Source organism: Mauremys mutica, chromosome 12, assembly GCF_020497125.1.
Source record: "Mauremys mutica isolate MM-2020 ecotype Southern chromosome 12, ASM2049712v1, whole genome shotgun sequence".
Classification (NCBI taxonomy): domain Eukaryota; kingdom Metazoa; phylum Chordata; order Testudines; family Geoemydidae; genus Mauremys; species Mauremys mutica.
The window spans coordinates 74,247,077-74,264,686 of NC_059083.1; the positions used below are offsets into that span (position 1 = coordinate 74,247,077).

At 35.1% G+C, this 17,610-nt stretch overlaps 1 protein-coding gene across 2 annotated transcripts in view; it reads left to right on the forward strand.

The window, feature by feature from the left end:
- SUZ12 (SUZ12 polycomb repressive complex 2 subunit) overlaps window positions 1–17,610 on the forward strand; it is a 55,557-nt gene that overhangs the window by 9,098 nt on the left and 28,849 nt on the right. For both annotated transcript variants that reach the window (XM_044981915.1, XM_044981914.1), the window contains exons 4-6: window positions 3,806–3,874; window positions 11,962–12,011; window positions 16,169–16,254. In XM_044981915.1, coding sequence (XP_044837850.1) covers window positions 3,806–3,874; window positions 11,962–12,011; window positions 16,169–16,254 — 205 coding nt within the window. The remainder of the gene's footprint in view (window positions 1–3,805; window positions 3,875–11,961; window positions 12,012–16,168; window positions 16,255–17,610) is intronic.

The window sequence follows — 17,610 nt, forward strand, 5'->3', positions numbered from 1 at the left end:
TGACCACTTATCTTACCAACTTGGACTGCTAAGTCGGTTTTGGTTAGCAGTCCTTATTATGAAAACGTTAATATTAAAGATGTTTGGAGAAACTTGTGCTTTAATATTGAGGCGCACTACCATTTTTATTCTTGTTAAATGTGTGCTGTTTGACTGTGGGGGAGACACAAGATAATGTATTGCAAGCATCAGTAAATGGTGATAACATGCAAGTTTTTCAGTGTATGACAAAATCATTGCAATGACAATGACATATTTTAGTCTTCAAATATTTCAGCTGTTCTTATCATGTTATGTAATGTCCAACATGACACACATCTAGTTCTACTCTTCTCTCACTTTCCTTTTATGGAAGTCTCTCCCATGACTAATCATTGTCTCTGTCTATCTCTGGACCCCTTCTGTTTTTTGCTCTCTTTGATAAGATTAGCAGAACGATACTTAAAATAAAGTTATATCATCAATATTATAGTGATATATGCATATGACATATTTCAAAGTTATATTCTATCCCATTTTTAAGCACCCTGATGTTTTGTTTTTTGCCTATCTCTTTGCATTGAGTGGATACTTTTCTTTTTCCTGAGTTCTATAATTTAAAATCTATAATTTTAAATATGCACTACATTGCATTTCATTTATCATATTGCTCCTTCACCAGCTTTGTTTAATCTCTCAGAATTACCAGAGTAGTCAATGCAAGAGAAAAATGTACTTTTGTCATATGCAAATGTTGCTACTTCACTATTTAAATTTTTCCCCATCTTTAATAAATACACTAAACATCAGTCCTAGTACAGCTACGTGGGGCATCTCATTATTAACCTTCTGGTGTCTTGAAAAGTTTTCTTAATAGATTCTGTCAAAGGCTTCTTGGAAGTCGAAATAAATTTACTGATTCTCCTTATCCAGTATTTTGTTGATATGCTAAAGAATTATAGTACACTGGAGAGAGAGAATTTTCATTTATAGTAGTTATGCTATTTTGTCCTTATGTTCACCTAGGTGTTCAGTAATAAAAGTAATTACTACTTTATCTGGTATTATGTAAGGTCACTGGATTGTAATTCCGGATAATCCCTAGGACCATTCTAAAGATTGTACATGTGCTATTCTTCAGAATAGTAGCTGATTTTAATTATTACAAGTTAAGGTATGCTTAAGTAACACACATGCCAAATCTGATTACTTTTAATTTCTTCACTCTTGGTTTCAAGATTGTGGGGTTTTTTAACTAATTCCTCTTTTAAAAAAACAAAAAACCCTCTCTCTTCCCCCAAAGCTTAATATATCAGTGCTAGTTTTGGTAATCTCTCACCTGAGAATGTGGTGACTATTACTTAGTAAGTATAGTTGAATCACTGTTGAAAAAAGTTGCTTTTGTTACCGAGCCTTAGTTTGAGAGGACCATCTCCTGTTTCATGGTCTAGAATTAATTATTCCAAAAAAATAGTGGTTTGCTTTTCTAACCAACGTCACCAGCATGAGAGAGAGTCAGTTTGTATGTGGAGAGTTGCTTGACCAATATTATCACTTTGTTGTGGTTTTGCTAGTAATATGAATCTATTTTTAGCGAAACAATCACTCAGATAAGTGAGCAGCTTAACATAAATCAAAACTTGAGCAACTGAAATTTTGTAGAAGCTGGAACTTCATATGAAGTGTTAAATAGCTTTATTTCTGGCAACATTGTAATATGACACTGCCAATGTAGAGCTTCTTAATAAATTAATTGAATTGCAGCTAAATTTGTAAATGTTTCAGAAAGGCAACTGGAGAAAGAATGGAAGTATGAGATGAGAAATTTGCAGTGGAGTAGGATAAACTATGCTAAAGTTAATAAAAGGCTTATATTGAGATAGCAGCATTAAACCATACTTGCAAGTTATCAAAATAAAAATTATGGATGTGAAGGCAACTTTCAGGGTATTTGTACACTTATCCGTATAGTAAATATTGCATTTGGCCCCATTGGTGGTACATTTTGAAATAGCAGACTTTTATTTTTTTAATGCTATTTGAATGTCAGTAAGACTTGAATAAAGTAGTTATAGTTCATTTAAGAATCAAAATAACAGTTTGATAAGCTGCCAAGTCACACTTACCTTTTAATTAATGTTTTGGTCTCCCTTCTTCACATTACGTTTTAAATATACAAATATCTAAATTAATATTGGTGACCATTTAGTCAGTGAAATGTCAGCAAAACAAGACTGCCAGAAATGCAAGTATTGCCTTTTCTAAATCTAAATGTGGAAAATCTTGTTGGTGTGAGGTTACATTGGTGTAACCTATAGCATTGAAGGGAATATTTTTTGTGACTTTGGGGATGATGATTCAATCAGTTTACACACCAGTCTTTTTTATAAAGGCATCTCTATTGTGCATCAGTTTAGAGCTAGAAAGTGCTCATTTAATTGCTTTAAAATGACTTTCTGGTTTTATACCCTGATCTCTTGTTGCTTAGGCCTTATCTAGGCTTTTGCCATAAATATCCCACTGTTGATAACCACCTGGTCAGCTTCTTTGGTGGTTGCAGTGGAAGGGCATGAGTAGAGACATACCAATAAGATTTACTTGGAGCTGTAACTATTGTGCCATGTAGACTTGTTCTGAACAGAGTTACACAACTTGGTAGTTAATATGGTATCTGTTGGAAGCCCTGTCTGGACTGTTGGTTTGACCATGGGCTTCTGGCCCTAACCCCCCCCAACCTCTTTCCCCCCCCCCCCCAAAAAAAAAAAACAAAACACCTTGTGTAGACAAACCTTTCATGTTCACTACCTGTTTTATGGTAAGAGACCATGTATCGGGCAGAAAAACATTCCTTTTTCTTCTCTTCATCTGTTTTGCTTAGACTAGGAAGAGAAATGCAAGGCGGGGCTGCACTTGCTGTTAGTGTGTGGATAAGTGCATTTATCCTGAGAGTCTAGTACTAGTCAATCTAAAGAACCTTGCTGGAATCCAGGATGGAACTTCAGTCTTCCTATTAAAGAGGATTGGAAGACTACTACTGAAAAATTTTGAATAATCTTTGCCTAGGAATGTTGTTTACAGCTAATGCCCATTGCTGAATACTGTATCATATAAGATAGAAAAGGATGAATAAGCTGATGTTAATACCTTACAGGGGAAAAAATGGAATGTGGTTATTCCTTAAACTGTAAACTCATTTTCCTCTGAAAAATATTCCTACAACTGGTCCGTTAGTGAATGTCACTTTTATATTATGTTCATTAATTCACCATGCTGAGGAAAGAAATAATCTTTCAAGAATTAAATATAAATAGACCCGCTTCTGCCACATAGTAACCATATTTCTAATCCTTGTATATGATTGATTTGGGACAACCTGAGAGAAAATGTTTGTTGATCGTTGGCATGGCAATCCGTGTAAGGAGGTTGATTTTTTTCTAAATAATATTAAATGTCATTTTTAGTAAAACATATTTGTACCAAAGTTTCAGTGGACTCCTATCTAGCTGTCTTGTTGATATTGAAGAGTGTCTTAGCATTAAATTGTGTTGCTCTACAAAATTAATTTCAATTTCTGATAGTTTAGTAATTAGTCCTGTGATTATGATACTGAGGTGCAGCTTTTCAAGCAGTTGTCTGTGACTTCTTGGGCCTCTTTTTAGGAGGGAGAAATTAGAACAGCAGGTTAAACCAATATTTTAAGAAGCAGATGTGTATACTGAAATTTGTTTAATAGAATCAGAATTTTTATTTCAGTTAATATTGTATATAAAGGAAATACCTCTAAAATGAAAATTACCTACTATTCATGCCTTTTATTTTTCCACAGGAAAACGTTCAAAGTAGATGACATGTTATCAAAAGTAGAGAAAATGAAGGGAGAGCAAGAGTCTCACAGGTATTACCTGCTCATATTTTTATCAATAAGTCATGTATGGCTGTCAATGAGGGAACAGGATAAAAGGGAGTGATTATTACAAGGTACAGTACCCTGCCACATGAGTGCAGTGTAGCATCCAATTAATATTTGATATATATGCACTCTAATAGTTTGAGTACTTGCAAAATATAAGAAATTGAGAGCATAAAAGACAAGGTTACAAAGGATCTGGCTTTCTGTTGGGATAGACTTTCCAGTATTGCTACTGTTCATATTTCAAGCAACTTAAGCATCTTTGTTAGCTTTTAAAAAATAAAAACTTGCGCTTAACTGAGTTGCAGTGTCAGCAACTGATCCATGAAAATTATATTTAAGCAGTGGAGAAGATTTTCATGGTCTTTATTTAGTAAGATTCTGACTGTAATATTCTCATTTTTCATGTGATTAGTTTCTGCTCTGCTTGCTGCTTTCACAGGTTCCTTTATTCCTGGTCTTTACGAAAAGAAAATAAATTAATTCAATGAAAAATGTAACAACTTTTTAAATATCGAAGTGCCTGTATTTTAGAACTCTGTAATTTACTTTTACAGTGCTCTTAATAAAAGAAACTTATTTTCTAGGGCTGTGGAAAAAAAAAGCAATCAAAAAGATTAATCGCACGATCAAACCATAATAGAATGCTGTTAATTTAAATATTTGTGGATGTTTTCTACATTTTCAAATATATTGCTTTCAATTACAACACAGAATACAAAGTGTACAGTGCTTACTTTATATTTATATTTATTTTTTATTACAAATATTTGCATTGTAAAAACAAATTTTTTCAATTCCCCCATTGGAAGTACTCTAGTGCATTCTTTCTCATGAAAGTTGAATTTACGAACATAGAATTATGTGTAAAAATAAATAAATAAATACATAAAAACCTGAATTCAGAAATAAAACAATCTAAAACTTACCGGCCTACAGGTCCACTCAGTCCTAGTGCTTGTTCAGCCAATTGCTCAGACAAACACGTTTGGTTACATTTGCAGGCAATAATGCTGCCTGCTTCTTGTTTACAGTGTCACCTAAAAATGAGAACAGGAGTTCACATGGCACTGTTGTAGCCACTGTCACAAGATATTTACCTGCGAAATGTGCTAAAGATTCATATGTCCCTTCATGCTTCAGCCACCATTCCAGAGGACATGCGTCCATGCTGATGACAGGTTCTGCTCGCTAACAATCCAAAGCAGTAGAGACATCATCTGAGTCAGATGTCACCAGCAGAAGGTTGATTTTCTTTTTTGGTGATTCTTTTTCGGATTCTATAGTTTCTGTATCGGAGTGTTGCTCTTTTAAGACTTCTGAAAGCATGCTCCACACCTCATCCTTTCAGATTCTTAAACCTTGGGTCGAGGGCTGTAGCTATCTTTAGAAATGTCACATTGGTACCTTCTTTACATTTTGTCAAATCTGCAGTGAAAGTGTTTTTAAAATGAATAATGTGTCCTGGGTCATCATCCAAGACTGCTGTAACATGAAATATATGGCAGAATCCGGGTAAAATAAAGCAGGAGACATACAATTCTCCCCCAAACAGTTCAGTCACAATTTTAATTAACACTTTTTTTTTTTTTTTGGATGAGTGTCATGAGCATGAAAGCATGTCCTCTGGAATGGTGGCCAAATCATGAAGGGGTATATGAATGTTTAGCATATCTAGCACGTAAAGACATTACAATGCCGGTTACAAAAGTGCCATGCGGACGCCCGTTCTCACTTTCAGGTGACATTGTAAATAATAAGCAGGCAGCGTTATGTCCCAAAAATGTAAATAAGCTTGTTTGTCTTTGCAATTGGCTGAATAAGAAGTAGGACTATGTGGACTTGTAAGCTCTAAAGTTTGACATTGTTTTGGTTTTTAGTGCAGTTATATAACAAAAAAAAATCTAAATTTGTAAGTTGCACTTTCACGATAGAGATTGCACTCAGTACTTGTATGAGGTGAACTGCAAAATACTATTTTATCATTTTTAGAGCAAATAATAAAAAATAATATATACTGAGAACTGTACACTTTGTATTCTGTGTTGTAATTGAAATCAATATATTTGAAAATGTAGAAAAACAGCCAAAAATATTTAATACATTTCACTTGGTATTCTTTCACTTAACAGTGTGATTAAAACTGCAATTATTCATGATTAATTTTTTAGAATTAATCGCGTGAGTTAACTGCGATTAATCAACAGCCCTATTAATTTCATTACCTTTAATGGCCTTTTCTTATTCTATTATGGTGCTCATTGTAGTGAAAGCTGTTCATTAAAGATTGCAAGATTTCCACCATAACCCTCTATTCTCATCTTCTAGGGGGGTAGGGGTGGGGGAGAAAACCTCCTTTGGTCTGAGGCTTTCTGTGTTTGATCTGAGCCCACATAGGTCCATTTTAAAAATTTTTATATGCTTCCCTCAGCAGTGCTTGAACTGGGGGGGGGGGGAGGGGGGCGGGCTTTTCTTTAAAGAAGCATTTTAAAAAAATTTTATGCAGAGAAGAAAAGGCTGATCTTAAACTGAACATCATATTTGACTTGCTCAGTGGGAATTGTTGCTGTGCATTTGGAAAAAAAAAGTTATGGTATTAAGCAATGAAATGGTGGGTTTAATGAATGCATAGCTAAATTTAGTAAGTTTTGCATTGTGGAAGTAAGCAAACAGGTGAGTTTAAAATGTGGCGTTATGAAAAGCATACTTGTGTAGATTCATGTAGGTGGAACTAAAAGTTTCTAAAGAGTTTAAAGGTTTGAATCTAATTTTTTTTTTAAAGCAATTGGATCCTTTAGAGCAGGTGGTGGGCAACCTGTGGCCAGGATGGTAATCCACTGGCAGGCTGCAAGACAGTTTGTTTACATTCACCATCCTCAGGCAGAGCTGCCTACAGCTCCCAGTGTCCGCAGTTTGCTGTTCCTAGCCGATGGGAGCTGCGGGAAGTGGCAGCCAGCATGTCTCTGCATCCCACGCTGCTTCCTGCAGCTCCTATTGGCCGGGAATGGTGAACCGTAGCCGCTGGGAGCTGTGGGCGGACGTGCCTGCTGATGGTCAGTTTAAACAAACTGTCTTGCAGCCTGCCAGTGGATTACCATCCTGGGCCACAGGTTGCCCGCCACTGCTTTAGAGTATTAGCTTTATTTTGTTTCCATTTTGATCTTGTACAGCAGACATTTAAAATAGAGTAAGGTATGCATCTTCCTGCTCCAATATAAGTATTTGAGATGTCAACTCTTACTTGGCAAGGTCTGACATCATAATTGGAAAATTTCAAAGTTCAACATAGCAAATCTAAAACTTGGAGTGACACACTTCTGCTTATTTTGACATTGTGATGGTTGTAGAAAAACAGATATTCAGGTAACTAGTATGTTGTCTCCATAAACCACAAACAGTTATTGACATAATGGCTAACAGTGGGCCAAAGGTCTCTGAAACATAATTTTATTTTGGTTTTCTATATCCAATTAATAGCTTAATTGATTTCCAAAGAAGTGTATCTGGACTGACTTTATAACAAATTACAGTGCAAATCAACTTTAAACAGCTCAGGTATAAAACATTGGAAACTTTAAGAAAATGAAAGTGGCTCTTAAATAGCTAAAAATAGTTGCACATCCTATACCTATCCTGAGCAACTTACTGTAATTTTATAGCTATACTCCTGTTTTTATAAAGCTGCTTTCTGCTGTACTGAAAGACTCAGACTTGAGAGGGAGAGTGAAACTGACTGCTTGCAGAGAACTCTCAAATGCAAAAAGTAAACAATTTAAAAATATCTCATCGCTCAATTAGTGTTTTGTGACAGTAGCTGATAAAAGAAATCACACTTTCTTGAAAGTAAGTTGATATCTGTCCCATTAACTGTCAGCATTTTGGAATGTGCACAATATATACTTCACTTGAATTTGACTTGTATAGGTGAACTGAAAATAAAAATCACCAAATCAGTAATTCATGCAGACTTGTATTTTAATTTAGTTTCCTATGTTTACTTTCCATACCTGATTGGAAGGGTTGGATTCCCTTTCATCTGTTAATATTGCAGACATCTAACATATGTAATAAACACTGCTCCTTTCATTAAGTATCTGATGTCTCAGTAATTACAATTGCACTTAATAGTTTCAATTGCAGACCCCCTAAAGATTTTGCTGGTGATTATACTTTTTGGTTCCAGCAGTATTCTGAGATTGGTGACATTGTGACCATTTTGCTACTATTAAGCATTTGGTGCACTGTACTCTAATGAACAAGATTTGTAGTAGAGGCTTAACGGTTTTATTTGATGGATATCATAAGTACAGAAAACTTCACCATACTCTGTCAATCCAAAATATTAAATCTCTATTAATTAATAGAGCAAATGAATAACATATAAGCGGTTGGTAGAAACTGTGATGGGAAGACACTAAAGTATACATTGTACTTCTGAGGTTTTAGGTGCAATTCCAGTGAATGAAAATTAGAATTTCTTCCCTATCCTAAATAAGACATTGAGCTACCTTAGTATTTTAGGAAGGAATATGGTGGAATTTCATTAACTCTGTTTATGAATGTCCACAGTAATTATTTTGCTATGGGGTATGGTGTATCCTGATGAACAGGTCACATTTAGTTCTTCATGCTGGTTTTATATTCTTCTTCAGTGCAAAAACTATTGATAATCAGCTAAAACATTTCTATAGGTTGTGTTTAATTTATGAAATTTTATGCTTTCTATAAATTATGGAACGGAGCCAGACAATGGAAAGATTGTAACATGTGTGACGAACCAGAACATTAGAGAAGCTTTTTCACAAACTGAGAATCATTCAAATGTGCTTTTGCACTCTTCTTTATAGGCCTCTGAGGGAAAGTATGCTTTGCAAAGTTTTGTAAAATATTAGCTGAAAATTGGTTATGAAGCACACGTGCTACATTGAAATCAGCTTATTTTGGGAATTCTGTAAATCAATAACTAAACACTGTTAGTTTATTCACTAATCCAGTTAAATTGGTTTTGGTTACAATTGTGTATTGTAAAAGTATTGCTTACTTGAAATAAGCTAGTTGGATCTCTGGTTTCCAAGGATTGTTCTGTGACCTTACTGAAGCAAAATATCCAAGTTTAAAATACATTTCTGTTTGGCCTAACACCAAAATGTTTTGCTTTGCTCCCTCTACTAAACTTTAACTTTTAAAAATATAAAATCAAGTCCTCATCCTCCTGATGATGCAGTCTGGCACTATAACATTCTTTCACTCTGATGTAATATACAAGTAAGTGCAAGCATTGTCTTGTAAATACTAAAGCAATTGGGGTACTTATTAAAACATCAATAGTTTGAGAATTTCAGGAAATACTTGTCATGCACTGACAAAGCACCTCAAGAAAAGTCTGTGTTCTAGGGTTGATTTGATTTTTTTAGCTCAAAGCCATTTAAATCAAGCAGGAAATCTTGATTTAAACCTATTTTTAATTTTTTTTTCAATTTTATTTTTAAAATATTTTTCTAAAGAGATAAGGGTTAAAACATGTTGATTTACAATTAAATTTAGCCTTTACACTAAATATGGTGGTATTTCTTGCTAACCTGGAAGTCAGTCTCTCTCTCTCTCAATTTCTTAAATAACATCTATTAAATACTTGATTTTTGTTTTTTATATTAGAAAATGCTGAATGATAAGTTTCTTATTTACTAGATTTTTTTTTTAACTTGTGATTTGTCAAGCTATACTTGGATGGAAATTAGAATTTTAAAATGCACAAAACTAGCTTTTTTTATTAAAACTACTTTTAAGTATACCAGGTGCATAAAAATAAAAAAAATTATCAAAATATATTCTGCATTTAAAACTAAGCAAGTATTATCTGTAGTTAGTGAATTGAACTGAATATTTCTGGTCACCATGTCCTTCAGTATTTTAGGACAAATAGAGGTCATCCTTTAACACCTAAGTTTATTCATACATTGAAAGAGGGAAAACAAGCTTTCTTGCTTTTTCAGCTTCCTGTCAGTTTTTAATTTGAGTGACATAGTCACAGAACTGAACTAGCTGAATAAACTGAAATGAAAAATATATTCTCTCTGCAACTGCAGAAGAGGCTGTTGCTGTCAAAAGCTGGTTTAGCACTTCAGCAAACTCTGATTCTAGTTGCTTAACCAATGACTTCCACCAGTTCAGTGGTTTGATTTTCATTAAAAGTTTGGCAGCAAGTATGTATTGCTTAATATTATAGTATGTTTAGACCTTAACATAGATTGTCATAATTTCAAATTTAACTTTAAATAGTTTTGGGGAAAAGGTAAATTAAAAATTCAATTTAAATCTGATTTTTTTTTAAAAAAAAACAAATCAATTTTATTTATCCTGCTGGGTTCATAAATGGTTCTGGAGCCTCACAGGCCATATTGGGGGGGGGGAAATTGAGTGAAGTTATTTAGGATTCCCAACTGCCCCAAATTAAATGATTTGAATGCTGTTGTGACTTATATGGGGCACTATCCAGTATGACAATATTTCATCAAATATTATAGATTCTGTATGTAGAGGACTTAAGCATATTCAGATTTTTAACCCCTGGTCATAGAGAGAGAGCTATTTCTAGAATAATTTCATATTCATTTTTCAACCTTCTCCAAATATATTAAATTACCTCATTCTGAGTTTAGTAAATCCACCGTATCCAAATCTTAAAGTAGTATAATACGAAAAGTAGGATGATCTGTGTATTTTATATACAGTAATATAAAATACACAGTAATCAAACCATTAACTGCATGTGTGGGAGGGTGTATGTGTATTAAAGGTGCGGCTGCTAGTCCCACCTATTAAGGTTGACCATCAGTTGTCATGAGATCCAATTTTCAGTTGCTAATAATTTTACCTGACTTCAGAATTGTGCCTTTTGCTATCCCATGAAAATAGTTATAGTAAGCCTTTGAAAAACTGTAGTTCACATATGCTTAGTAGAGACTTCTTGGATTTTAGCAGCTAAATCTCAGAAGATCCTATTCTCACTGTGCATGCTTAAGCCTCTCACAGCTCCTTGTGCTCACCAGACTGCACATGCCATTGCCACAGTGACTGAGTATGCTTAGCCCAGGGCTACAGGTGAGAGAGCCAGACTTTCTCTGTAATGGCTGTTGCGGGCTGGAGCTGGCCAGTGGAACTGTGAGCAGGGAGCCTGTCATGTCACTCAATTAACCACCTTGCTGGAACCCAGGCTGGAGGAGGGGAAGCAGTGTGATTGGAATGCAGCAGGGACAAAAGCCAGACTGGGAAGAAAGAATGGAGTAAATTATGACAAGGAGTCTGGGGAGGTTTGGGGGAGGAGGGAATGGGAGGCTGAGACTGTTTGGGGGAGCAGTGCTGGGACTTGGAGGCAAGGTGACGGAAGAGTGACAGGGAGGTTGGGATGGCAGCTTTCAACTGCCATAACCATGAGACAGTCCTTTCTGTTCCTGCAGTCCCCTGCCTTATACACCACATGTCTTCTAACTTGAGCAGATGAAGTAGGGATTTTACAGATAGCAGCCTCTCTTTTTACACAGCCCTGATTCATCCCCAGAGCAGGTTCATCCTGTGCACTAATACTGGGGCCCTGTGGGGAAAATATAGTATGTGACTATGTAATATAAGACTGTATCATAGTGCATACGCACAGGCAACTCTAATTCTATCACTTCTTAACTTTTGAGTGCCTGACATTTCAATCAGAATGTTCTTTTAGCATAGATTTTGTGTGTAATATATTACAAAATACACCCTCAAACCCTTGTCTTCAGGCACTGAGTATTCATTAAGGTAGTGGTCAAACCCTCTGCCTTCTGAAAATGCTGATCCACGCAGGGGTACCTTTCTGTATGCAAAGAAGTTTGTCTTAAAATTTGCATCCAGCTCCTATATTAAATATGCTGAAGCTCTGGAAGTTACTAAGTGAATGGGAGACAGTTTATTCACTTATTGATTATAGATCTGATTCTGGTTATAGATTGATTCTGAAGAATAATGTACTGAATAATCTGTGATTTTTTTGAGGCAAAAATACCTATTTATTCTAACAACTTTTTTTTCCTGTTTAGCTTGTCTGCCCATCTGCAACTCACATTTACTGGTTTCTTCCATAAAAATGGTATGTCTGTTAAAATTCATTATACTAGATTATAATGTATAATAAACCTCTTAAGTTCAGTATTGGGGATACACTTGAGCTGAATAGATTTGCCATATATTAAAATCGCAGATGTTGGTACAGTATTTTTAATTGCTTTGAGCTCAACTATCCCACTAGCACAATACTTATATATTTTTACTTTTTACAATAGAAAAATGTGTACCTTCTCATGTGTACTTTAGATAAGTGCTTTGTGACATTAATACTAAGCAATAAAATGTTGCAGACTTTCACTCAGTACATGCAGATTCTATTAAAAGCTTAAAGTCTTTGTCGTGCTTTTAAACAGTTATTAATAGATAAAAGCAGAGTTGAGTTGTTCTCTTTAAGCAAGCATCCATATGGAATTCTTCAGGTTTTCTTGGGAATTTGAAGTGGAACAAAAAAACCCAAGAAATGCTAAATTAATATTTTGAGGTTCCACAAAGTTGGAAGAATATTTTCATTGATATAAAATATAGTCCAGAAATGAGACTGAAAATGCTATACCTAGATCTTTAAAGATGAACTGAAATAATCTTTTATTTTGCTAATGATTTACAATTGTAAATATCTGTATGTATAATATGTGCAGCCTTAACTTCACAAAAAGTTAAGAGAATTCTTGAACTACAAGACCAGAGTCGTGGTTCTGTTTCTTCTTCAGTTAGAACAGGAAGCTGTGTTCTTTACGGTGCTTTAGATATTAATTTATTAACTCTTACATACCCGAACTCAGTTCCATGCAGATAAGTAAAAGAAGATGACTTCAAAATATTTTATTTTAAAACATTTATTTCCAACTTTTAAATGAACATGTATTCTATTAATGACCTTTTTTATATTATTCAAAAAATGTTCAGCTCACTTAAAGATCTATATTTTTAGTATGGGTAATGGTGTCTGCAAACATTTATGCTCTCTGAACATTTTGTATACTTGGTCTGGAAATTGTTCCAAAATACGCTTAAATTATGGTTAGTAGCATCTGGATTTGAAAAACTATTTTGTCAGTGATAAATAGGAATTTTGTTTTGGTGAGTGCGTGTTGCTCCCTTGATCTAGGAATACTTCTGAGTGGATATTTTCTTCAAATCCACAAAAAGAACAAAGAAGAGTGCTGGTTCCACTGCTGCCCTGATTCCATTTGGGAATACTCATCTTCTGTTTATTCCCTGAGGAATTTTTCAGCTTGTTGCCTCTACTCTAATACTTTATCATGGAAGCAACAAGGAGATCAAGGACCCCCGTACCCTGTGGTGAGAGCAGAAGCAAAAGAAATCATTGTTTGCTCCCCAGGGCCTGGCAGAGGATGCGGGTGGGGGGAAGGAATGCATAGTGCTGTAGTCTAGCTTCAGACACCTAATGATCCATTCTTCCCAGGTATGGCCTATGGACAACACCTAATGGAAAGCACACTATACACATCTTAAAATAGTTGATGTATAGAATGGGGATGCATGGGTGCTCTCTGGGGGCCTTGCTGACAGACCCTGGCTTAGACTCCCTGTGTTAGTAGGTTTGAGCAGATTTTTCAAGCTGTTAGCATATTTGCTGTAAGTCATTCTATGACTGTTGGTAATGTGACTGCACTGTTTAACTATTAAATCCTCATACAGTGGTGCTGCTATTTCAGTAGAGGACTATGCATAGTGAGAACAATGTGATTGCATGTTCATCCTAAAGAACATCTCTCGTGAGCAGTAGTGAATACTAAATATAGAAAGTTTTATGACAGACTAGCCATTGACATGCTTTTTTGGTGTGATAGTAAAAATGATTCCAGAAGCTCTCAGAATAATGCTAACTATTTTTTATTTTGCAAATTAAACACGCTATGTGGTTTTTTTGGTATATGTGCTGGTAGGTATTCTTTGATAGGAATGTTTTTCTGTGAACATTTTGCATACTTGTCTGAACAGGATTAATTTTCAAATTAACAGTGAAAGAGTCTCTTAAAACTAAAAAGCAAGTAAATCCATTACAGTTCTTAAGGTTGCTAATATCCCTGTAAGTAATTAAAATTTTCAGATGTGCTACCAAGGTTGTTACTAAATTAAAAACAGATCATGCTTGTTCAGTGTGAATATAATGCCAGTAGGAAGGTTAGTTAGGAGACACAGGGCATGGTCTCTAGTATGCTCACAACTCTTTGCTCTCTCATCTGTTCTGATAGGTGTGATTGAACATTTTACTTGGTGTCTGAGATTTTGGCTTTGGATGAGGGCTAGTTGGTTTAAGCTTAACACAGATAAGACTGGGTGTATCCTGAGGTAATAGGGTGGGGATGGCAACTAGAAGAAATGGGCAGATTATGAAAGTCCTTTGATAGTGAAACTGAGTAACAAACTGGATATACCGCTGCAATTTTAAGTGTTAGCACATCTAAGTTGTCACTGATAGTTCAAGGTAGCAGCTTTGACCAAGACTGCCTGTTAAATCTGTGCTGGTCAAGAGCAAAACCTTTTTTTGGATGTAGACCTTTCTACAGTTATCTGCCTTTGTTGTCGTCATACTATTGTGATGTTCTCTGGGGATGCATCTTAACTCTTTAGAAACTAAGTTAGTGAAGAATATGGTTGTCCAGTTCAGTGATGCAAAATGCAGAAAGCACATTGTAAGACCATCTATTTCACTGCTTTTCATGAAGCCATGGTGTGAGATATATGTACTTTTTTATATAGTGGGTATTGTGGGCAGTTTTTATTTTGGCTGGAGTTAGCGTGGGTAAATAAATTACTGGGTTTGGGATTTTTTTAAATCTTTTAGTTTATATTCGTATTTACACAAGCACCTAGAACCATGAATAGTGCTCTGAAATACATTTGCAGAAAAAATTATTCAGATGAGTAAGGAAGAAAAGAATTGGACTTCAGGAATATTTCCAGTTAATTTAATAAGGATTTGATATAATGCAGAGGTTAATTTACTTAATAACCAGCAGATCAGTAAAATAGACTAGTTCCCACTACACTCAAATTGTCTGAAATAGTTGTATTTTACTTTGTCATGGTTCTAAATTTCAGTTTTAAGAGAACAGCGTTAGATCTGAAGAGATCTGTTCAGTGCTGGACTGGTCAGTCTATATTGCCAGAGACTGAACTTGTCTTCCAGAAAGTTCATCTTTAGATCATGTACAAAGTAAAATTTGAAATTGTTTTCTTATGCAAAACACACATTCTAAATTAATGCTTTCTTGTTAGAGAATATCTTATGTTCACATGATGAGGCCTTTATTTATACTGTAAATGTGTTTTAACACAGATTTTTATTGGCATTGCTGATCATACTACAGGTAGTAAACACCTTGAAGATTACATCAATTGGAAAATCTGTAGCACAGGGATTGTAAAATTATTTATTTTAAACTGCATTTTTTTTTCAGTTCTCTCGGTCTCTGACACGCTTCTTGGGGTTGAGGGTTGAGATTTCTAACTGATGGCATTTGGGTCCTTGGCAATGATGCAAAGTAAATTGTAGATTTGGGAGGAGTAAATAAGAATTTTTTATGGGAAATTAATGTCATTCACCTGAAACTGGAGTTTTCTGGCTTTTCTTAACAAATCCACATTCACCCTTTCTTTCCTATTGCTTTAGAAGATTGTGATTGGTGAATGTTCTACTCTGCCTCTGGGCTGTACTATGAACCTGTATAGTACCCTCAATTACAGTTTTTAGTTATAGCAGTATTGGGTACACGTTTATGATGTAAACTGTATTTTGGCATGTGGATCTGTGAGGGAGACCTATTTGGATAACTCCAGTTATAGGTAAATTATTCAGTTTTTTTTACTGGCTGTTTCCTTTATTTAAAAGGAGAGTTGAAACTAGATTTGTACTTTACTAATAACCAAGAGCTAAAAAAGACCAATGGAAATGAGTTTGGCCTGTTCTGTTAAACTTTCAAACATTACAGATCAACTCTTACATTTTCAATCTGCTAATAATGGAGTAATTACAAAGTAAGGTTCTTTCTCAAGATGGGGAGCACTGAAATTTCAGTGTGTGTGTGACTTTAGAACTTTGCAGTAAGTCTTTGTTTATGAAAATGGCAGTGATTAAAAAAAAAAAAACTCCAGTAAACTTATGGCACTGAATAGTTATTTTTTCAAGACTTAAAATATTTTTCTGTTTAGATAAGCCATCACAAAACTCAGAGAATGAACAAAATTCTGTAACCCTGGAAGTACTGCTTGTGAAAGTTTGCCACAAGAAAAGAAAGGTAACATGACTGGAGAAACATTTAACAAATGTTAAAGTGCAAAGCTTAATTGATTCCTAAACCTCTCTTTAGTCTCCAGGTTGGTAATGTTAGTTAATGACAGCATAATGCTTCAGTTAAGAGATTAAATTGATCTTAAACTTACATTACTGCTAGAGAACAGTACCTGTCTAAATTACTTTCTGTTGATTATGGATGGAATTTTCAGAAGCACTTAACATTGGCTTTATTCTGCTCTGACTGAAGTCACTGGGAGTTTTACCACAGATTTCTCCAAGAGCAGAGTTGACCAGTACTGAGCACTGTTGAAAATAATCTTGTAGGAAAAGCTACTTAACTTATGGATGCTGTCCTTAATCTAGACGTGTGTTTGGAAGGAAATTAACTTCTCACTTTCCATTTTTGCCTGCCAAGATATTTTGGGGTATATTTATATTTTAGGAGGCCCAATTTTTATTCATTTGACTAAAGTTGTAATTCTCAGGATGATTTCTTGCAGATCTTGAAAAATCTGACTAAGTGGTAAACTTTTCCTCATGAATATGGGTGGGCTAAGACTGCATCAATTAAAAAAAAATCTAGTTTGCATTTAAAACATTATTAGTCACTTGTATTGTTATGATAACTTACCAAATGTAGCATGTCTTTCTGAGTTTGCATATATCTATGAACAATATCAGGTAGGCACTGAAATGATTTACAGGGGATGAGGTCCGTGGTCCGTTCCCCCTCCCCCACCGCCAAAAAAAAAAGGGGGGGGGAACTGGGTGAAGAGTGGAGAAATGCAGTTTTTTCTTTTGTAGCATCAGTTAGGCTGAAAAAGAGTACACTAGTGGAGACCTCCTTTCAATTTGTTAGAGGTGTTCTAAAGCTTCAGATTTCCAGATATGTAACAGCTGAAGCCCAGTATAAAAGATGGTGTCCCAAATTGAGTCCAGGGACAGGACTCTGGTCTAAATCTTAGCACCCTTTCTTACCACCTCAGAAGCTGGACTTCTCACAAGCCACTGCCTTTGACTTTGCTGGTGGCCACACCAGCACTCGTATTCATTTTAACTACGCCACATGCATTTGTATCTGCCCTGACTAGTAAGTGGGCTAAAACTTTTCAAGCTTTTTTTCTCCTAGATGAAACCTACTTTAGAGTATAATGACACTAGTGGAGGTTCTCAAATTTCAAAGTCGTGTTCAGCTTTATTTCATATAATTTAGTCTCCTTGTACATCTCACCTAATTTGCTGTGTTTTTCAATCATCTTTTATGTAAAAGACATTTTCAATTTTTTGTCCCGTCACCAATCTAAATCCATATTTCTAATTTATCTCCATGTGTTTTGTTTACATTGTGGTGATGTCC